The following is a 23155-nucleotide window of genomic DNA, read 5'->3' as shown; positions in this document are numbered from 1 at the left end:
TTAAGTAAAGGACTATTTTGAAACATAGCATATCTTTAAAATAAGTAGTACTTTAAGGAAAAGACAGGTTATTTCTGTAGCATTTGGAGGATTAGTGTCCAGGATAAACGCTTCTACAGAACAATAAGAAAGCAGAGAGGATGAAAAGCCAGTCACAAACTGATGTGTGCTGTACACCACCAGTGCTGTGGTGTGAGACTGGAGGGTTTCTTTCCCCTGCTGACAGGGCTCTGCTGTTGACCCTCTCTGGAAATTTCCCTCTCTGGAAAAGACTCTCCTCACCAAGAGCATGCATTCCTCAGCCTCTCATTAGAGCTGCCGGAGGCACACAGCAGAGAAAATCAGTTCGGAGTGTTTGATAGATCAAGGGCACCCAGTGGCTTTCTTCCTTGACACACAAGGAGAACGTGTCTGTAGACTAGACCCATCACATGCTAACATGGGTGTGGAAAGCTTTTGGGGCTGCTTGGCAGGAATTTGACATTGGGCCAGGACAGGGAAGTAAGTTCAGGGAGGAATCTGATTTTAGACTAGAACAAAGAAGTAGGCTTCAGGCAAGAATATGACTTTGGGCCAGGACAGGGAAGTAGGATCAGGTATCTTGGTCATTCTGATAAGCCCCTAGAGACAGTGATCATGGGACTTTGTTTATTGCCTTGCTGGTACCCTTAACCTAGAACTGATCTTACTACTTTTATGTAATTAAAATGGTATAAAAGCAGACTAGGAAAAAATAAACCCACCTCAGCCTCAGAACTGGCTGGGGTCATGCTACAATGTTTTCTAATGGGGTCATGCTACAATGTTGTCTAATGGGATCATGCTACAATGTGGTCTAATTGTCTTTTTTCTTTTTGATCCTGGCTCCTGTGCTGGAAAACCTGATGATTGACTGAGTAGCTTGGTCACAGGAGGTCTTGATAGAATCCATCCAGTCTTTCTAACCAGCTCTGCCTGCTGCTCTCTTCACTAAGCAGAATTTTATCAGTTGCAAAAAAACCAGCTGTTTCTGAGTAGAACCCCTGTAAGCAATGACAAGTGGGATTACCCGACGTTAAAAGGCTCCTGAATAGCAAAATAAACGTTCAACAGGATGAACAGAGAGCCCACAGTAGGGGAGAAGAATCATTGCCATTTATGCTTCAGACCAGGGATTGATCTCTAGAATATATAAAGAACTGCGAAGATCATACACTCACATGACAAACACCAACAAACCCCCAACCCTGTGAATCGATAAGTAATTGACTAAACAGACAGGTCTCAAAGAAATAAAAAGCATCCATGAATATATTTTAAAGGGTTCAATACTCCTAGCCATTAGAGAAATGTAAATTAAGGCTACTATGAGATTCCATTTCAGCCCACTCAGAAAGGCTATCATGAAGAAAACACGGGAGGAAGTATGTGGGAAGAGCAATGGACTCTTATCTGTTGTTGTTGGGATTGTGAAGTAGTGTGGCCACTGAAGCAATCATTGTGGAAACTTATTAGAAAAAGTAAAAACGGAGCTCATGACCCAACTATGCACTCCGGGGCACATGCCCTGAGAATTCTACCTAGAGACAGGTGCACACCTCTGCTCATTGCTGCTCCTTTTAACAATATCCAGGAGACGGAACCAACCATCAAGAAGTGAATAAGGAAAGGGTGGTGTATGTATACTGAAGAACGGTATTCAGCTGTAATGAAAAATGAAATCACGAAACTTGTGGGGAAATGGATAGATGTGAAAAATGTTACATCAAGCAAGGTACCCAGGTTGAGAATAACAAACACCAGGCTTTCTATCACATGCAGATCCTACTTCTAATATGTATGTATTCAGGTGGCAGTAAATGTGAAAGCCACAGAATCAGAAAGAGGCTCATGAGGCAGAAACGAGGCTTCTATAAAGGTGAGCACAGAGGAAAGCAACAGAACACATGAGCTGTGAAATCGGAAGAGGATAAGAGGGGACAATGAGAATGGGAGGGGAAGTGGATGGGTGTGTGTGTGTGTGTGTGTGTGTGTGTGTGTGTGTGTGTGTGTGGTTGGAAATTAATCTAAAGGTAATGTGGATTAAAATACCATAAGCAAATCTGATACTTTGTAAGCTAATTTAAATGAATGAATAAACACATTTTTAAAAAGAAAAACAGAATGTTCTGTAAGTGCAAGCAGGCTGATTTCTTTCCCTCCAGGCAAAGGTAAAGTTTTAAAAGAAACATTCAAACTTTCTCTAGAAAGGAAGAGAAAAAATCATTTCTTATGTGTTGCCTTTTTTTTTTTTTTTGCTTTTTACTATATTTAAAATATTACATTGTATTTTTTAAATCCATTTTATTATGGTACTAAGATTGACACAAGTAATCGAGACATTTAATCACAATAATAAATCTCCAACAACTGAAGAAAAGCAAGCTGAGTGCTACGGGTGTAGCTCAGGGGTAGAGCGGTTGCAGGAGGTCCTGGATTGCATTCCTAGAACTATAAAAAAGACCCCTAAAGAGTGCCTAAACTTTTCCACCACAAGAATACTAATGATTTGTTGAGCACTAGACGATGACCTAAAGAAACAGTAGCCCACGGTCTTTTCCTGGGGAAAGGCAGACGTTTAAGGCTGCACAAGTCATCTGCCCATGCCCCGGCTGTGTAGCTGGATTTCAGCGGTCTGAAAGCAGACAAATATAATTCCCAAACGGATGAATGGCCTGTTCCCACTTTATCTGTAAAACCAGGCAGAGGCTGGCCCAGGGACCCAGGAAGCAAGTTAAAAAGTGAAGTTCAGAGCTGGGGAAATAGTACGGGCACCGGATTTGTAATAGCACTCGCTGATAGGCTGAGGGTGATGGGAAGGGTCGGGCACAGCCTCAGTTCCAGGATGCGCCCCAATAGCCAGGGAAAGCCGAAGGGAAAGGTCTCTTTAAGGGGAACTAGATGGCGATAAGAAGTTTCTAGAGTCCTGGGACTTGAGTAGTAGAGGTGGAGGTCATTTAAGTGTCTGGCAGAAGCTGAGCTAACGGCTTCCATTCCAAACTCAGAAAACATAAGCCTCTGTCCCCATGGCTGTCACTCTTGGAGGGAATTGAGCTTCACTGAGCAGTCCCTAATGGAGACAGAGAATGCAAGTTTAACTTGAAAGGCCTACATCAAGTTCTCCGCTGTTGAGGAAACAGCTGGATGAACTTTTGGATGGGTGAAGGAAGTTACAAGAACTTTGTATACATGACATTTGTGATGATGATGAAACTGTCCGCTCTTCTCCCAGATGCGAAGCGCTCCCAAGAGTAGTGTTAAGGAGAAAGGAAGCAGGTCTCAGGACAGTGTGTGCTGTCTGTTCCTGTTTACATAAAAGCAATGTATGCGAGAGCCTGGACATAGATGTGCACAGAAAGGACTTTAGAGGAGTGTGCTGGGGTGCCGAGCGAAAGCCAAGGGAGTAAAGGGGAAATGGGAGGGAGGAGGCAGGAGGGGTACCTCTCTTTGCAGTCCATTTACGTTTGCACTGCCTTTTTTCTTTATAAGAATGTAGTTGGCCAATTTGGCACAAAGGCCACAATGGAAAGTGGACGCCATCACCTCAGGGCACCCTTCTTTGGCTCTGTGGACCCCACTGTCCTTCCGCTGGTTCCTCCTTCCTTTGTTTGCATTCAGAGTGTTACCCCAAGAATCCCACTATGGCACCCACCGAACAGCGCTAAAAACAGCGGGCTTCCAGGTTTGTCTTCCCCAGCCATGATTAGGGAAGAGGCAAGAATGTGTCTCGTTCATCTCCACACAGACAATCTTCTCAGCTCTTGAAGCATGGGAACCGAAGAAACGATGAAAAGAGGATAACGAACGTGTTTCTGACTTCAGATGAGAGTTCTCAGAGTTCTATTTTTCCAAGGTTCTAAAATACCAGTTCAGTGACCTACTTAAATTCTGATTTTGAAAAGCTAAAACAGAAAAGGCCTCAATGAAAAGAGGAAAAACCAAGCCCCCATTGAGAGTCAGTTTTGACAAGTACCAACTCACCCTGCAAAATCCTGCCATGATTAAAACGATACCAGCAGGTATAACATGAATTATACCAATAGTCAACAATCCCCAGCCCTTAAAATCCAAATCTAAAGTTTATGTAATGATGGCGTCTTCTGAATAACACAGGCAGACTGTTAGCTGGCCCGAAAACTGGATTTTTGGTTTTTTTGTTTTGTTTTGTTTTGTTTTTTAATTAAATGGTGTTTTTCTGAGTGTGTAAAACTACTGAAGCCCAACTTTGCCAAATTTCAAAAGACTTGAAAAGAGACTAGGGCATGTCTGCGATACCAGGTTATTAACAGAAAGTAACTAGCCCTTGACACCTAAATTTCAAGTGGAAAACGTCCAAAGACAGAATTTCGAGATAAGGTACAGGTTCGGAGACATCATGGTGAGCTTCTGCTCTCTTGAGAGTGAAGACCGGGTTTGCCAGTGTGGGAGCGCGGCACACAGGAGGGTCTGGGGTGCAGTGACAGCTGTGCCCTTAGCGATAGCTCTGGAACTACTTCTGCTTCTGCAGGAGGTCTCAATAGCTTTCCGGAACTGAGAACCGAGAGGAGGAAGTGGAAACAGCCCGGGGAGCAGTCGGGACCGCTTTGGGACCCCTGGTTCCTCTTGGTGGATGGGAACTGCCTGGGATTAACCAACTCAGACCTTTGGTCTGAACACAAGAGAGCGGAAGTTCTTTGCTGGCTTGCTAGCTATTGCTCTGACTCTTGTACTCAGTTCTCAGAGGCCTGGAGACCATGGAGGACTCCGCCTCTGAGCCCTCCCTCTCCACACACACACACACACACACACACACACACACACACACACACACACACACACACACACTGTTGTGCACAGCACCCTGAAGACGACCTTGAGCGGTTCTCAATGGTCATCCCAAGTCACATTGCTTAAGGTGTGTCCCAAATGTACGTACGCATCAATACTTTCTCTAGATTTCCTCCCTTCCTTTTCTTCGAACCATTCTCCTCCTTCCTTTCGTCGCTCTTTGCTGACCTCATACACAAAACTGTCTTGTCCCAGTCTCCCAAGTGCTGCGGTTATAGTTGTGTGCCACGTTACCGGGCCTTTAGATTTTCTTAGAGAAGAATCTATGTGATATATACCCTTTCTTAGAAGAAGAAAGAAAGAAACCCCAACTCCACTAATGAGACTTTCAAGAGGTGGTGGATTTCAACGTGAAGGAGGTGAAGGAAGTTGCCTCAGGCCCTCTTGGTGGCCAAATCCACTTTAGGCAGGGAGGTGGGGTTTGTAGTCCCACCCCACCCCCACCTCACAGCACCCTGCTCTTTGTAAACAAGTTCCCCCTCTTCCTGTTATTATCATCGCCAAGATTCCAGATTTCTGTAACAGTTTCCTCGTTTGATTCCCTCCTTTGACATTTAGGTCTCTTTAATCTATTTGCCACCCTACAGCCGCTGGGATCTTTGAATAAACAAACCCTCAAATTCCCAAGCTCCTGATGCATTTACCGGTCTCGGTCCCTGGCCTAGCTAGCTCCTCCCACTAGCTAGCTCCTTCCATCCCGTGCTTAGGCTGCCTCCTCTCCTTTGTGTCCTAGGCAGACCCCTCAGGATGGATGGTAGGCCCTCCTGCCCGGGCGACTCTTCCACTTACTCTACCTAGCTGACCCGTCTTCTTTCAGACTCACATACTTTTCCTTGGGAGAGGTTTTTCTATGAGCCTCCCCTCCCCCACTCTCTCAGTATCTGGTTATGCGTATCCCCCAGGCAGGCTTTGAATTTGTAGTCCTGCTGCCTGCACCTCCTGAGTACTGGATTACAGACCTCACCACAGCTGGGCTCTGCTTATTTTCTCCCACTTCCCCGGGTTTATCACCTCCAGGGCCATCCTTGCAGCTGCGATTGTGCGATTGCTCACCTTGTTCAGTCCACATCTCCTCAGACTGGAATGTGGGAGGGAAGAAACTGCAGGCAGTCGTTATCCGACGCATAGTAGGCAGTCGATAAGTATTAGTTGTGTAAGTTTGTTTTTCCCTAAGTGTCAATTAAAAACATCGAGGAAAACACCAGGGTACTTAATAATAATCAGACTCAATTCCTGCCAGTCACAGTAAATCAGGACAACTTCACAGGCATCTCCGAGAGAGACTGCCTCTTTTCCCAGTTGGGTCTTCTCTGGCTTCCATAAAACAGGGAGGCCAGAATCTAATTCATCTGATATTCTTACCTACTGATGATCAGACACTATTGACTGACAGAGTAGAACCTCTCTCTTACTCTGCCCACAGGGTGCAAACAGAATACGTGAAATGAGGCCATTTATAAAGAATAGAAGTGTATTTGGTGCACAGATCTGGAGGCTGAGAAGTAAAACATCAGAGGCCACCACACCTGCCCAGCATCCAGTGAGGGCCTCAGGATGAGGGGCGTCAGAGGTGGGACGAGCAAACCTGATGGAGGAAGGCCATTTTTACTATGAGCCTACACAGTTGTGACAGACTGATCTATTTTTGATCTGTTCACCTTTCTAAGATCCTACCTTTCAAATAACTTTGACATGTAATTTCAGGGGCTAAGTTCCAACACATGAAATTTGGGGGACACGTTCAAATCATGTTGTCTCCCTCCTTCCTCCCAGGGGCATAAAACAAACAGACAAACAAACTGAAGACCTGATGTAGTGGCTAGAGAGATATGGCTTAGTGAGTAAGACTGCTTACTGGACAAACACGAGGAACTGAGTTCAAGTCCCCGACACTCACATAAAAAGCTGGGTGTTGGAATCCCCATCTGTAGCCCCAAATTGTGGACAGGACCTTGGGGCTTTCTCCCAGTCTTCTGGCCTCAGTGAGTACACACAAAGGTGCACTAGCCACATACACATTTGTTCACAGGCACACATGCAAACACAAAATCAAATTTTACAAAAGGAATTTTCCCTTGTTTAGCTCCGTGAAAGAGAGCTTGCTTGGTACAGCTTGTACAAGGGGCCTTGGTGTTGACCTCTGGCAACAAAACAGAAAGAAAATCTTAATCACTAGGCATTCTTTTGTTGTTGTGAGACAGTCTCACTGGGAAGCCCTGGCCGTCCCAAACCTTGCTAATTAGGACCGGGCTGGCCTTGAACTCACAGGTGTGTCTATTTCCGCCTCCCAAATCTGCCTGAATTAAAGATCTGTATCGCCACGCTGGGCATTCCTAGTAAGATATGAAAATGCATACACGGTCTATATTTAATACAACATTTTCGTTGTATCAGAAGAGCTTCATCAACCTTTATACATATTTGTACATTAGAAAAGCTAATTCACAAGTTGCTTGTGAATATTGCAAAATTTACGTTAAACATTCCCCACCCGACACGGCAGTGTTCTGCAGGCACTGAGCCAAGTTTACTATTGCCTTTGTTTTTACTCTTTTGAGTTAATTGATTTGTCACAATTTTAACTTTTTCTGGCTGAGTGTGGTGGTGCACGTCTTCAATTTTAGCACTTGGAGGCAGGTGCCTGTGGATCTCTGTGAGTTCTAGGCCAGCCTGATCTGCATAGTGAGTTCCAGGACAGCTGGGACTGTATGGAGACCCTGTTTCAAAACAACAGAACCAACCTTTCCCCACATCTGTGAAAAACTCAAGAGGCTCTATGCATTGGGCAGATGCTGTTCATTTACTTTCAATCTGAAGCTCTCTTTTTCCTCAAAAACATTTTGCAAACTGGGGAGGGGGGGAGTTCATCTCCTTCCTACATCTAGGGATGTGATCTGTTCCACAACAGGTTTGCTTCATCATTGCCTAAATACTGTAATGACTGTAATAAGTGGCAAAGTGTACCTGAAAAGTCGCTTCCCCGTGGTGCGCGCGCGCGTGTGTGTGTATTTGATGAGTATGTTTGTGTGCTGTGGTGTGTGTTTGGAGGAGGTCAGACAATCTCGATTGCTTCACTCTCTATCCTGTTTTTGCATAGGTCAGGTCAACTGACCTTTGAACTCCAGGCAATTTTCTTGTCTTCGTCTCTTAGGAGGAACGGGATTATAGACATCTGCTACCTTGACTGGCTTTTCCAAGGCTTCTTGGCGGCAGGGGTGGGGTAGAGACGTGGGGGTGTTGAACTCAGGTCTTCATATGTGCACAGCAAGCATTTTAGTCTCAGAGCCATCCCCTCCGCTCCCGAAAGGATCTCTTCTAAGGGTTTCACATATAAAGGTTTCATTTACAGAAACTGGACTGTTAATGTTAAATGCCATTTCTCTGTTACTCATTCAATTAGGGAAGATGGTTGTACTTGGAAATTATAAAAAAACAACATTCATCTTTTAGAATGGAAAATGCGAAAAAAAAAGTTTTGTAAAAATCATCTATAATGGGAACTGAGAACACCGGCGACATCATAGTTTTTGTGTTTTAGATGCACACTCACACATCAAAATCATACCATGCTTATGATTTGTATCTTATTTTTACTGATATTAACATTGGCAATTAATAATAATGATTAACGACTATACCATTATAATTTCTATAAGAATATTGGGGAAATCTGGGGGTGGATGGCTGGTTATTTGGAAGCAATAGACTGAGCAGAGGGCCCCATACCCTAACTGAGCTATATCTTCGACCTGACATTATCATTTTTATATCATAGGTTCTGGCTCACAAATCGGCTGTAACTCACTGATGGCTTCTCCTACATTGGGAATTTCTGTTTCTGCTACAGAGATCTATATGCCAAAGACCTGATACCTGGTGAGTTGACTCCTGCCCTCCGTAGCTTCCTGTCTGCAATAACTCTGATTTAAAAAAAAATGTTTTTTTGAGACAGGTTTTCTCCATATAGTCCTGGCTGCTGGCTGTCCTGGAGCTCTGTAGACCAGGTTGACCTTGAACTCAGATATCTGCCTGCTTCTGCCTCCTGAGTGCTGGATTAAAGGCATGCACCACCACTGCCTGGCTAGTTTAAATTCTTATCGTCTGAATGGAAACTGGGTAATAGAAGGTAGTCCAGGAAATGACTAACCCTGGTGTCATAGCTTTTGAGCCCCAACGTCTCCCTACACCAGACTAATCATACTGACAGCAACTCAATCTTGAATGAGTTGAAATGGCAGCTGACCTTTGAGCTCCAGGAATTCCTAGCGAGCCAAATGGCTGGCCATAAACATTTAAATTGAAAAATCTCCAACTAGCTGGTAAAACTAGTGTGAAACCGCAGACAGAAGGAGTTTGGATATCATACTCCAGAGACCCATACATAGCAAGCCCTACCATGTCACAAGTGTCTTCATACAGAAAGTAATTCATGTATCATAATTGGAGCCTGCTTAACTGTATTTGGACCCCATTCATTGTCTTTTAACTAGGTGTGACAGAATTACTTTAATAATGGTCTTTCAAGTGTTTTGAATGACAATGTTATAGAACATACAAAGTAAGAGGGAATGGACTCGTTCTATAGCTCACTGTGATTTCTACCTAAAGCAGTGAAAAGGGCCTGGGGGTGTGGCTCAGTGGTAGAGTACTTTCCTGCCACACACAAAATAAATCGGGGTTTCTGGTACAGACCTATAATCCCATCAGGACGTAGAATCAGGAGGACCTGGGATTCAAGGCCATACTTAGGTACATAGCAAGTTTGAGGTTGTATTGGGTTACATGAGATCTTATTTCAAATAAAAGAAAGCCACACAAATACAACCAGATAAAATTAAACCAGGAAAGCTGCTGGTTCTCCCTCTCATTGGAGAATCCTAGTTGGAGTCATTCAATTGTCACGTATATCATAAGTGCAGTACAATTAAACAAAATCAAGTCTCGTGTGGTAATGCACACCTTTAACCCCGCCACTCAGAAGGCACATGGATCTGTGACTTCAAGGCTAGCCTGCTCTCTATATAGGGAGTTCCAGGCCAGCCAGGCTCTGGGGGAAAAATCAGAGCATCTACCCTCTGGGCACAGCCATTTCTGGTTGGATGCCTGAGTCATTGTAACACTTTTCAGCGTGGTTTTGATGAAGGGCTTCAGACTGCTTTATGAGAAAGTGTCAAGTTGGTTATAGTAAGGAAACTTCGTTATTTAACGAAGCAACAGCTACAAGAATCAAAAGCAACTCAGAGGGCTGGAGAGATGGCTCAACGGTTAAGAACACTGGCTTTTCTTCCAGAGGTCCTGAGTTCAATTCCCAGCAACCACATGGTGGCTCACAACCATCTATAATGAGATCTGATGCCCTCTTCTGGTGTGTCTGAAGATAGTGACAGTGTACTCATATAAAATAAATAAGAATATTAAAAAAAAAAAAAGCAACTCAGCACCAGGAACCTTTCAACATCATACATTTCCTGTCGGTACTTGTCTTTTGAACAATTCCTTGCTTAGAGTATTTGTCTTTCGAATAATTCCTTGCTTAGAGAACGACTTCAGCCTCAGAACCAACAGAGAAGAGTTCAAATGCAAATAGATGCGACTCCCTGATGGTGGAAGCAGCTTGCAAAGGTGCTGAATCAGGATTCCGTAGGACACGTCAATGTTTCATGATGATACCTTTGTTTTCCTGCCCTTGTTTCTGCCCCTCCCAGGAGAGATGGTGACCTCTGACCCATCAGTGCCCATGTTTCTCTGAGAAGGGTTGCCTAACAATGCCCAGAGGTATCCATTTCCTGTTCTCAGAGGCTCATCCAGCTCTTTGCCGTCATTGAATTCGGTTTTTCAGCAAGCCTATTGTCTTGCATTAGTAATATACAATTAAGTACATTACAGCTATTGTGAACAAATAAAGAGCTACAGAGGCATTGAAGTGGAAGGATTCATTTCCACCAGGAGGTAAGAGGTAATTGTTTTCAAGGACAGGGGCTGGTACAGGTTTCTGTGGAGTGGTGATGAGAGCAATAATCGATGATGTGAAACTCTTGAGTCTGGGTCAATGAGAATTTGTTAAATAAATGAACTCCAACTGGGTCAAGAGCAATCTGAATGCTATTTCCAATACAGCAAGAGAAGTGAAACAACTTGTGGGCTGTGTAGGATGTTGAATTTGGTTGTAGGTTCTTGTGCAAGGGTGCCTGTGGACAAGCTATGCAGACTGGTTCAGACATGCTCTTTTCTGAGGTCAGGCCAGAGTTTATGGGTTATCAGCAAGGTAAGGACTGTACACCCCCTCCTCCTGACAGGGTTTCATGTATACCTGGCTTGCCTCGAACAAACTATCTGAGGATAATCTTGAACTTCTGATCCTCTAGCCTTGCCTCCTGAGTGTCAGGATTACAGGTCTGCAACATCGTGTACTTTTATCTACTGCTGGTTTTGAGTCCAATGATCTATAGAAGGTCCCTAAAGTGACCTTTGCGTCAGACTATACCTATTCACACAAGTAACTTCAGTCTCCGGTTAAACGATGTGGTCAACTACCGGAACTGTGGGCCAAGTCTACAACTCCACAACATTAATTTAGGCTGTTTTTGATACTGGCCTCATCCCGTTAGCCATCAACAATGGCGATGGTTGGTACCAGAAGCAAGGTATCATTTGGGGGGGGGGGATAGTATCGACAAGTTAGAACGACCAAAGGGAAGGAGGGGGCAACCGTGTTGAAAGGTCAAATGAAGAAGAGTAAAGAAAGGTCTCACAGGATCTGCCCCCTCTCTTTGTTCCTGCTGGTATTCTTTGTCTTCTTGAAAGATCTAAGCAGGATTGTAGACTTGGAACAACTAATGCGAGCATAAGGAGGGCTAATTTTCAGTGTGGAGTGGTGAAAGAGAAAACATTTTCAAGTTAGAAGGTGTGTCCTGGATACGAGAAGGAAGGGGTGGTCTGCAAAAGGGTTGATGGGTTCCAAGCACACGGTCCAGTTTGGGGCATAGCTGACTAAAGCGGGGGTTTCAGTGAGGAATCCCAGGGTAGGCTGGGAATAACACTCTAGTATTCGACAGCGTGGGAAGGCCGAAGAAGAACCCAAAAGGCATAAGGTTAGGAAGTTCAAGGCAGTTCAAGGCAGGGACTCTCTGGCAGACAGTTGGACAAAGAGGAGCCAAGGTCCTTTCCCTAGATGTTGGGAAAGCCCGCGTCCCGATGAAGCGCTCCGGGTCCCAAGAACTCTCCAGGCCCTTGGCACGGGAAGCCGAGGTTCCGGGACATTCCTGCCTGTCCCATGCATCTGGGGGCTCCCTCCTCGGAGCTCCCTTGCCTTCGTTCCCTTTCCTTGATCCTCCCCGGGTGCGTGAAAGGCATGCTCGCGCGAGTCACCGCACTCCCCAGCAGCCTCTGCAGAGCGCCAGGGGTGTGCTCGCCTTGCACGGGTGGCGGAGCGCAGAGAACAGCTTAACGGTCCGGCATCCGCATCCGCACCCGCCCCGCCCGTCGGCGCCGCTGCCCCGCCCGCCTCTGCGTCATGACGCCGGCGCCCAACGCGGAAGCCGCTGGCCGCCTGGACCAGCGGCGGGCAGTGCGCCGAGCGGCGACGGGCGGGAGCCGGGCGGGGGCGCGAGGCGAGCGCAGCTGCAGCCTAGGCGGCCGAGCGCGCGGAGCGGGCGGAGCGAGCGCCCAGGACCGAGCGCGGGCGGAGCGGGGCTGGAGCAGGCGCGCAGCGGCGGCCGCCCCGGGGGATGCGGCTGCCTCCCTAGGCTGGCGTGTAGGGAGGGCGGGTCCCCGGCCTCGGCGGCGCGGCGGTGGAGGGGACAGCGGCCATGGCGACCCCTAGCAACCTGGGGTCCTCCGTCCTGGCGAGCAAGACCAAGACGAAGAAGAAGCACTTCGTGGCTCAGAAAGTGAAGCTGTTCCGGGCCAGCGACCCGCTGCTCAGCGTGCTCATGTGGGGGGTCAACCACTCGGTAAGGCTCCTCTGCGGCGCGCTCCTCTTGCTCCTCGGGCTTAGCCTCCGGGCTCTGCTCCTCTGCTGCAGCGGTGGCAGGGCGGGGATCTCTAGCCGTTTGGCTCGGCCGGTCCCGGGCCCTCTGGCCACTCGCCTCTTGGGGTACCCCTATCCCCACGACATGCGTCTGCCTCTTGGGTTTCTCCGGCAGCGCTTGCGCTTCCTTTGGAACCCAGGGAGGGTGCGGGATGAGAAGCATTTGCTGTGCTGTGCTTCTGAGCCTCCCCGCGCCTGTCCTGCTCCGCATCCGTCCTCCTGCCGGTCGGTGCTCGCTGCCTGGGAAGTGGGAAGTTTGTGCGGGGACCGTCTCTGCCTCAGCTATCAGTCCCGGCGGGGAACTGCTCAGGGCCCAGTCCGAACGATCGCTCCACTAGTCTGGGCCCTCCTGTCCTGAGCCGGTGGGCAGGTGTACCTGTCCCTGTCAGGAAGCGTCCGGAGCTTCTAGGCGACAGGACTGGAGTAAACCAGAAGATTTTGGACGGCATCTTGAGAGCTTAGCTTCCTTTTTCCTTTAAAGGTAGCATTCTCAGACTCTAGGAGGATTTTTTTCTTTTCTTTTTGCAAAGAAAAAAAGAGGCAACGTAAATATGGCCCTGGCGCCCTTCGTCCCTTCCCGCATCGCCCAGTTGCTGTGCCCTTTCCAGACCTCCTGGCCGGGAGTCTTCATCCCTCCCTCCCCCTTGCTTCCCCCCTCCTTGGGGAACCAGGCAGAAGTCACCGACTGCGGAAGGGCGGCCTTGGTGGTGACAGCCGGAGGGGGGTCCCGGCAGGCGCGAGTTCGAGGTGGTCTAGAGTTAATTACATTCATTTGGAAGGTTGTTTAAAAGGCTGGGGAGGTTAGCTAGCGCACCGCCTGGGATGCTAGGAGGCGCGAGGCTGCGGACTCTGCGGACTGCGGTGTGGGGGGCTGAAATAGCCGCCCGCTGATCTGACAGCGAGAAAACTCCTGCAGCTTTAATCTACTTAGATGGGATCAGGAAACACGATAGGCGCAATTGGCTGAGCCATGAAAGTTTCAATGAGCTTGTGAATTTTGACCGTGACCTTACCCATTGCAGTCAGCCAGCTTCGGAGGCAGAGCGTGAGCCTGCTGCTCTGCTTTTGATTTCGGTGGATGCCCTGGTGTCCTTTTCAGCATAATAGAAGTGACAGAAAGCCAGCGTGGTTTGTGCACTCTCAAATTAACAGAGCTGTTTAAAATGGCTTAGTATCTTTTATTTATAGTTTTTTTTTCCCCCAAGCGGAGATGGAGAAAGGTGAAACAGTATGAAGATGATTGTGTTTACCTGGGACGATTTAAAGAGTTGAGAAATGGTTATTTTCTATTACTTTACTGCCGGATCGACCGAGGTTCATTTTACTGACATCTTTAGCTATTAGGAATGTCAACTGATAAAACTGCGGACAGCAACTCACCCCCCCCCCCCCCAAGTTTTATTTCAGAAAGTGAAGTTACCGTTTTCCATTGTCACAGACCTCTAATTTAGTTGTGTTTGATTTCATAAAATTCTTCTTGTTATTTATGTTACTATTGGCAGCTTCCTAATTACCGCAACGGGCACAGTAAATACCAGTTGGGCGTGGACCCATGTTTACGGGCCCTTTTAAATCTCCTTTTGTAGTTCTGGTGTTTTGGTCAGGAGTGTTTGTATGTGTGCCTAGGTTTAATATAGTAAAGTAGTGGTAACAATATGCAGCTGGGGGCTGGTGGGGAGAGTGACTGAGAATGTCTGAATTCCAGTCCACTTCAGAAAAAGTTGCCATTGGGCGAGCTTCACTGTAACATTTGGGTTGCTACCTTGTGTTTATTTTCGAGTTGCTATATTTGTTTTCCATTTGTGCTACTTGGAAAATACAGAGGGAATGGTGGTAGGAACATTGAGTGTTACTTTTTGTTGCTCTCAAGAACAGTTACTAATTCTAAGTATATACACTGCCAGCAGAGTGTATCATGTAAAGCATGTTATTAATTCAACATATACCAGCGCACACAGAGCCTGCCACAGTGGGGAGGGTTGCTAAAATGTCTCCTTACTGTCCACTTGCCCTTATTTTTAGCCTGTGCCTTTATTTTGAGGAATGTGAGTTGACATAAGACAGTTACTTTTCTTCATTTCTCTAACAATGTATTTTTTTTTTTTTTTAATGATACCCCAGTCCTCTTGCGGGCCCACTCTTGGAATTCATGTATTTCTGGTTGGTTTGATTTTAGGAAATGGTACCAGGAAGATGTTTTACCATGCTTTTCTGTGCACCAAAGTTTACAGAATAGTATTAAAATAAATAAATCCACATTATCAATAATGAGCATGTATATAAGTGGGGATATTTGAGAAGGCATGGTAGAGAGGCAGATAATTCAAATCAGAGCCTTTCCCCGGTAATTCTAATGTAACTAGGATTAGCAAGGAGAATCTTACCATGGGTACGGCAATTTTTTGCTTTTAAAATTCCATCAGACTTTTTATTGGATATTTAAAGCAACCATAAATTTGGAGCACTGAAGGGAAACCATACATTTTTATCATGTGAGCATATTATGATGGAACTGGGCCTCCTCTTTTGTGCTGTAGAAAAACAAAACAACCCCCCCCCAAAAAAAAACCCCAAAACAATTCACTTAGTCTTCATTTGAATTCTTTAACTGAGACCACTCACCTTGGCATATTAGCCAGTTTTGGGGATCAGTGTTTGTAACTGGGAAATAGGATTGAAAGAGTTGCAATTCTCTTTAATTTCATGACCATTTTTACAGCTTAATAGTTGAACAGCATCATATTAGGAGTCCCAGAGTACACAGTGACCTTTGGGGATTTTTCAAAGCCTAGACTGGAAGAGAAGGAAATCTGTGGTGATTTTTAGGACAATGAACTGAGTTTGTCAAACTGATTGTAGCTGAACTTCAGTGCTGTCTATTAAATCAAAGTCTATATGATTGAAATGTAGACACTTAAATTTGAGGGGGAACTTTCTAGACCATCGTAGTGGTAAGGAAACATCTTGATTTGGACGGTGCTCAGCCTGGCGAAGAAGCCTGTCATTGTGTGCCTAATTTGATACGTTACTGCTTTCTAACTTAGAATCACCATCGGTGAGTGGATCCGTGCCAATTTTTATTTTAAGCATTTTAAGCAAAGAATATAATTGAATACATAAAGGAAAGGATGACTTAAGGCGGCAGTTTTATCTTGTTACATTCGAAATTAAACTAAAAATGATCAGGCAGTTAGCTTCTTAAAGTGGTATTTTAATAGTGCAGGGAGTATGTTGAATGCTATGAGCCAAGACTTGTTTTAAATAGATATTCTAAAAGATTTTTATGTACTGTGAAATGTGAGCTCTTTGGAAGTTAGTATTTCAAGCGCTATTTAGATATATGAAGGAAGACACAGTGCTATCTGTGAAAGAAACTTACATAAAACAAATATTGTTTCTAGGACTAGCCACTTTATTGCTATTAAAGCATTGTGGCTTCGAGCCATAGAAACACAAGGAAGTTACAGGAAAATCCTTAAGTATTATGGGAATTTTGGAGCTAGTCACAGTATAAGGAAGGATGGGAACTGGAACATTGTAAGAACCAGGTACTTTAGTACAGTCTGACTTTCCTCTGCAACCCGGCTTTATATACCTTTCTTTGTTCATAGCTGGCTGAGAAACTCTGTGGGACTGGGACCTTGTCATTTCTGCTCTCCACAAGGATGGTCTGTTCCCCAATTCAGGACTGGAAATACCACGGAAGATCTTGACTTGTCTGGATTCAATCAGTTGTAGTTTCCTAATTAGAAAGTGTGCAGGAAAGGAGTCTCTAGAAAGAGTTCCCAAGAACTGGTGGGCGGTTAGGTCACCATCTGCCCTAGGAATAGAGTTGGTGTTGATCTTCACGTCTGTGGGGATCTGCTCAGGCCAGCCTTCTGACAACACGCCTTGTACTGCGTAGGTTAGAGAATGTGTAGTTTTCCATGTGGGACATCCGAAACGTGCACTTTATTCTCAGCAAGGTGAGGAGTAAAGAGAGGTAATACTGTATTTCAGAACTTTAATTTCTTTTGGGTTCCATGGGTTGATATAGACAGGAGGAGGAGGAGGAGGCTAGGTTTATAAGTGATGTGGATTACTATGGAATGATAGTGACTGAAAATGACATGATGGGGCAATTAAAATATAAAGAAGCTAGATATTAGACAGAGCTCTCTGAGTGGAACCCAACCTGCCATGCATTCCGGAGGTAACCCCACACCATTCCCCTTACTTTTCAGAGGTAAGAAGCAGTCACTGTGCATGTCAGTTTACTATTAAGGCAGTAGCTTAGTGTTCCCTTCAAAGATGTGAGTATTAGCTTTTTCTCCACTGGTCAGACACCTTGGCCTGTCTTTAGTGATCAGAATGCTGCCCCAAGGCAGGATGATCTGCTATGCCACTAGAAAGACTGCCAACAAGAACTGTAATGAACCAACAGGATCTGTGTTAAGTTGATCGAGCATGCGCTTGTCCTGAGCAGTTAATTTTGCCAGCATGCACTTGAAGTACGTAAGTCGACACTGACAGGAGTTGGTGCAATTTGGCAGGATAGTTTGTGGTCAGGCTGATTAGGATCAATGCCTGCTTCATTGTTTATGGGTTTTTGAGCAGCTGGTTTACCCACTTGAGTCTCAGTTAATGCATCCTTAGCATGCACGATCACCTCACAGAACTAAATGACACAATGTATCCAAAGCCTAGTGGTATGTAATAAGGATTCAGTAAATGATTCCTTAAACTGACCAAATTTAAAGGCAGTTATATAGGCTGTAATTTGTGGATGATAGCCTTATCTGTTCTAACTCCCAAATAATTGACACAAAGATCTATAAAGTTTGTTAGCAAGCTTCAAGCATTCTGACTGGGCAGATAGGCATTTATTTTAACTCTCTAAGTTATCTACATCCTAGCCATAGGCCCCATGTTACTTGTAGAGTCTTGCCCTGACTTGCCCTGCTCCATTTGTGTGCCCTCATGGTGAATCCCTTTGTGATCTCTCATCATGACTCCTAGACCTTCTACCTTATGGCCACCTCTCCCTTCTTTCCTCATGGTTATTCTCTTACTTCTTTCTCCTGGTATCTCTTTCTCCTGAGATTGGAAGTCCTGCCTTCTCATCTTCTCTGCCCAGTCATAGTCTGAGTCAGCTCTTTATTGATCAGTCAGAGATGACAAAACAATTCTTACATGACATTGAGACCAGAGATGCTTGACCATGCCGTGGTCCACACTGTAGACAGATGTCTGGGCATAGAAATCAGCGTCTGAATACACCGTGCACAAGACCAACCACACAACACAGTTACATGGGACGTAGATCGAAACATTTCATCTTGCATGGAAGCCCCGTAAGCAGGAAGGTAAACGACTCAAAATGGCTTCAGGAAGTCCCTGACTAGATTCACTAGGCCTACAAGAGTAAACAATAAAAGCAAAGATTTCTTCCCACAGATTACTGAGTTGCAATGCAGACCCTGGGATTTGACCAGCTGCTGAGAAGGAGCAGAAGCAATCTGAGCTACCTGGAAGGGATTTAGACCAACTGAGGCACCAGGAAAGGGCACTCTCTAACCTTTTGAGCTGCGGGTGTGCAGTGCTTAAGTTCCTGGCTTTGTGAGCTGTCACACATGCTTGGGTAGGCCTTGGTGATGCTGTTCTCTGAGTTGTTTCTGTTGCTCCAAGTAGCTCCTCACCCATATTCCTGTCAATAAGCCCAATGAAACTCATTGGTTCATCACATTGGACTCCGGTGGTATCCATATTTTGGTCTGTCATGGTTCTCTATCTTGGATGAATAGATGTGTATTTTGTCTCCCCAGGTGTAAGATCACTGTTACTGTCCCAGCACCATGCCTCCTCCTGCCATGCTCCCTGTTACGATGTTCACGAATGGACCCTCTGAAACTATAAGAAAGTCCCTAATTAAATGCTCATTTTTGTCAGTTGCCTTGGTCATGGTGTCTTCACAACAACAGAAAGTAACATAGTAATCAAGGAGTGGATTATTTACTATTTTCATTGCTGTGAGAAAATGCCTGCAGAGTACCTGAAAGTATTTCAGGATTTGGTTCAGAGTTCAAGGTGACAGTACAGCATGCCGGGGAAGACATGGTGGTGGGAGCATGGGGAAGACAGTCACCTCAAGTCTGTAATCAAGACACAGGGAGAAACGAATGTTGATTGATCGAGTCTGAGACCCCAGCCCATAGGATGGTACTGTCTACCTTCAGGGTAGATCTTCTTTTCTCAATTATGCCTTCCTGGAAACAGAAACACCCTTGTAGACACAACTCAAAGTCTGTTTCCACGGCGATTCAGAATCTTGTCTTGTTGACAATGATTAACCCCAAAGGGTGAAGTAGATCTGGGAAGGGGAAGGTAGAACTGTGGGGTTTTGAGAGACGGACAGAGGAAGAAGAAAGAGGAAGTGAGAAACAAACTGAGAGAGGTTGTCCCAGAGAGTGCAGGCTTGTGCACCTTGAGGGTCATTGCTTAAGGGATGGAGGGAGAGAGAAAGATTAACTATCAAAAGCCTCAGTGAGTGAAATTGATTTTCTTTCTGGAAGATTGGGGATGGAAGGTGAGAAATGCCGTCCAATTTAGGGATATATTTTATCTCTTTCTTACTGTGTATCCCTTGATTCTGCCGTATTTCCCTCATTTCTAGACTGTGTTGCTAAAGCCTTTGTGTGTACTTTTATCACCACTTCTTTAATTTATTGCTCCATGAGCCATAAGGTAGTGAAAGGCACTATTCCTGTCTCAGAATAATGCTCTTGAATGAATCCTGTAGAGATCTCAGTCTTCCTGAATTCTGTCCACGGACTATGCAGGGACTGGAGGCACCCAGTGAAGAACACTTCCAAGGAGAAGGTGAGCTTGGTGCAGGGAAACAATGTAGGCAGCACTGGGCTGAGTGATGAACCAGAGAACTTGAGTAGGTTGAATTCATGAACGGCTACACCGAGTGCTGGGTAGATGTGGGATTTTGACCTGTACCCTAACCCTAGGTAAGGAGTCTGTTATCATTCCTTTTAGAGCTCTCTCACACAGTTCCTAGTGTTTAAAGCTGTTCTTGGGTAGACAAATCATGAACTGTTGATATTGGGCAAAACTGTTTGAAAACACCTTTCTCCCACGACAGAGGAAAAAAAACCTCGCTCTGTGGAAAGCATGTAGGCAGAGATAAATATATAATCTGTTCATAGAAAAATGTTGTTGAGAGTTTTAAAACAGTAACTTACTGTGTTGGTCAGAATTTTTGTCTCTGTGATTACTAACAAGCTAAAATGAGAGTAACAGCCACAAGGAAGAAAGGCTGACTTTGGCTCGTGTTGCTTTGGGCCTAAGGGGAGGAAGGGCTGAGAGCATGGGGCTGATGCTGCTCACTTCATGGCCTCCTGGAAGCTGAGTGGGAGAACAGGAAGTGGCAAGGGCCAAAATACTCCCTTCAAAGGCATGGTCTTAGAGGACGACCCACTTTTAAAAACTAGGCCTGGTCTTTTGGCTACTTTGTGGGCTCTTTTTCTTTCACCCTTCTCTACCCTTTTTCTTCTATCCTTTCAACCCCCAACACTAAATAAGAGAAAAAAAGATAGAAGGGAAAGGAAAGAGATCCCTAAATAAGGTCAGGGGTCAGAAAGGGGATGATGTTATTGTTAGATTACTTCCTGTTGATTGGGGCATCCAGTTACTTGGGGCAAAGTGATCTTCACTGCTGGGATATCTAATTTCTTACTTTTTTTCCCATTGTACACCACCACTTAGATCAACAGCAACCAACCAATAGCCCACCCTGCCTTTCAGGGCCCTAGCATTTATTACCTTCTGAAAAGTCCCCAGAATCCCAAGCATCACCAATTGCAGGAACTGTCCTCAGCTGGAAAATCTATTCCCCCACCCCCACCAGATCACTAGGCAAATCGTGGCCCAGCAACCCATAGCCCACACCTGGGATTAAAACAAAAACACATAATATGTCTGTGTATGGTTTGGTGGTTTTTTTTTTTTTTTTTTTAAGAAGCCAAAATTTTCATTGCGCCTTCAGATTACCATCTCCCAAAAGTCTCTTAAAAATTGAACCTCTCAAGAGTTAAACTGTTGAATATACCAGAGCCTTTGTGATTTGACCCTCTCTGGAAACAAAGACGCAATCATCTTCCAGACTAGTCAGAATTAACCGTCACACCTACCCACAGTTACAATTGTCTGTCTTTAATTGGCTCACAGTTTCAGAGTCTTTTTTTCTTTAAGTAAATTAGTATTTATTACAATGCGTATGTGGCGTGTGTGATTTATATATTCATTATTATCTCTGTGGCATGTGTGGAGGACCAAGCATGATTTTTGTGCGTTGGTTTTCTCCCTCCACCTTTTCGAGACTCCAGGGATGAATATCAGGTGGCCAGGCTTGTTCAACAAGCACCTTTTACTCTCTGAGCTATCTTGCCATCCTCATGTTAAGTGTTTCAATTCTAAATATTCATCGTTTTTCGAGTGGAAGTAGTAGGGCCATGGCCTGGAGCCTCTTGTAATAATAGTACTTCGTATGCAGGTCGTTGTGTGGATCCAGTTGGGATAGATGTTCTTCATCTTGCACTGGGTTACGTCCTGATAGACCTAGTGTAATTGGATATAACCTGAGTGCATTCAATACTTCTAGACATTGTAGCTCAGCCTAGCCTATTTTAACTCAGAACACTTACACTTGCCTATATTTAGGCAAGATTGTGTCTTAGTTGATTTTCCTGTTGCTGTGATAAAATACCCTGACCAAGAAAAGCATCGTGAGGAGTATTTCTGTTTACATTCTATGTTATAGGACTATCACTGCAGGGAAGACATAGAGACAGAAGTTTGAGGTAGTTGGTCACATTGTGTCCACAGTTAAGAAGCAGAGAGGGATGAACGTCTGTACCCAGTCAACTTCCTTTTATAGAGTCTAGGAATGCAGCCTAGGGAATGATGCCGCTCACAGTGGGTGGGTCTTCTTGCCTCAAATTAACCAAGAAAACCCCACACAAGAAACCAAGAGATCATCTTCAGAAGTGTTCCTAGATCTCATTGGGATCAATTATCACACAATATAAGAGCCTTTGTTGTTGAAATAAAGTCTTGACTGTCATGTACTTTATTGAATGTAGTCTGAAAGTGAAAACTGTAACGGACATGAGATTATGTTTCATACAGTTGGAGGTTGGAGGTTGAAAATTTGTAAGTCATCTTTGGACTGTACTTATAAAATGCCTAAGCAGCTGCTGGGACACATTCTTACTAAATGGTAGCTTCCATTATTATTTTAAAAGCATTATGAGTGCTAAGACATACTAAGTTAGTAGGTCATAAATAAATTAATTGTTACTCTAGGCTCATAGTATCAGATTACCATTGTATTCGGTATTATGTATCTGTGAGTTATTATAGTGGGTTTGCCTGATTCTGCTTTTATTCTAATGGTAATACTGATTCTTCAAGACCTGGTTGCCCCAGAGACAGGAGAGTCTGCAGGTAGAGTCAAGTGACAAGTGACTTTGTTACTATGTGACCTTGCCCCCCAAGTTTGTTTCTGATTGGTGAATAAAGATGCCAAAAGCCAGTAGCTGGGCAGAAGAGACATAGGTTTTAGGATTCCCTGGCTGAAGGAAAACCATGAGAGGTGGGGACAAGAAGACCAGTGGAGGAGAAGCCACCAGGGATTAAAATGTGGCTCTGAGGGCAGACCAGATAGGGTTAAGAGCAGCCCAAATGAAGCATAGTAAATCATAACTTGGGGTTATCAATAGAAAAGTAAATTCTAATAGCATAGAGGATAGATAGCTGCCCAGTCTTGTGTTGTTTAAGGCTTATTGTAAAAAATAAAAGTTGTATGTCTTTTATCCTTCGGGAACTAGATGATCAAGCTCTGAATTGGGATTAAAAATTCCTACACCAAGTTATGAATCTTTATTTTAGAATTTTCCATTTGTTTTAGCTTTGCTTTATCTATGTTGTTGCTGTATTCATTTTTTCTTTTAATCTTTAAGGCCTCCACTAGTGACTAGGTGATTAGAGGTGTCAAAATCTAACTTACATTCATTAATCACAAATTATATGAGCTATTGAATCGATATCTCGCTTTTCCTTTTTTTTAAATTTTTTTATTTTAACATAAGGGACACTTCAAGGTGCTCGGCTGCTAATCCCCTCCTTTCAGATTACTCGGAGCCTCAGGGAAAGTAGACGTAGGCTAGACACACGCACACATGTCTGGCGTGTGGTGGAGGCTCTGTGAGCAGTGTGGGTGGAGCAGAAGCTTGG

General features: G+C 44.8%; 1 protein-coding gene across 4 annotated transcripts in view; it reads left to right on the top strand.

Annotated features, from left to right (window-relative positions):
* Positions 1-12411: 12411 nt before the first annotated feature.
* Positions 12412-23155, top strand: part of Pip4k2a (phosphatidylinositol-5-phosphate 4-kinase type 2 alpha) — a 164777-nt gene continuing 154033 nt past the window's right edge. For 2 of the 4 annotated variants that reach the window (XM_087589697.1, XM_087589698.1), the window contains exon 1: positions 12412-12797. In XM_087589697.1, coding sequence (XP_087445823.1) covers positions 12654-12797 — 144 coding nt within the window. In that variant the 5' untranslated portion in view covers positions 12412-12653. 4 annotated transcript variants of the gene reach the window in all.

Source organism: Rattus norvegicus, chromosome 17, assembly GCF_021556685.1.
Source record: "Rattus norvegicus strain SHRSP/BbbUtx chromosome 17, alternate assembly SHRSP_T2T, whole genome shotgun sequence".
NCBI classification, from domain to species: domain Eukaryota; kingdom Metazoa; phylum Chordata; class Mammalia; order Rodentia; family Muridae; genus Rattus; species Rattus norvegicus.
This window is presented reverse-complemented; position numbering and strand designations above follow the sequence as displayed.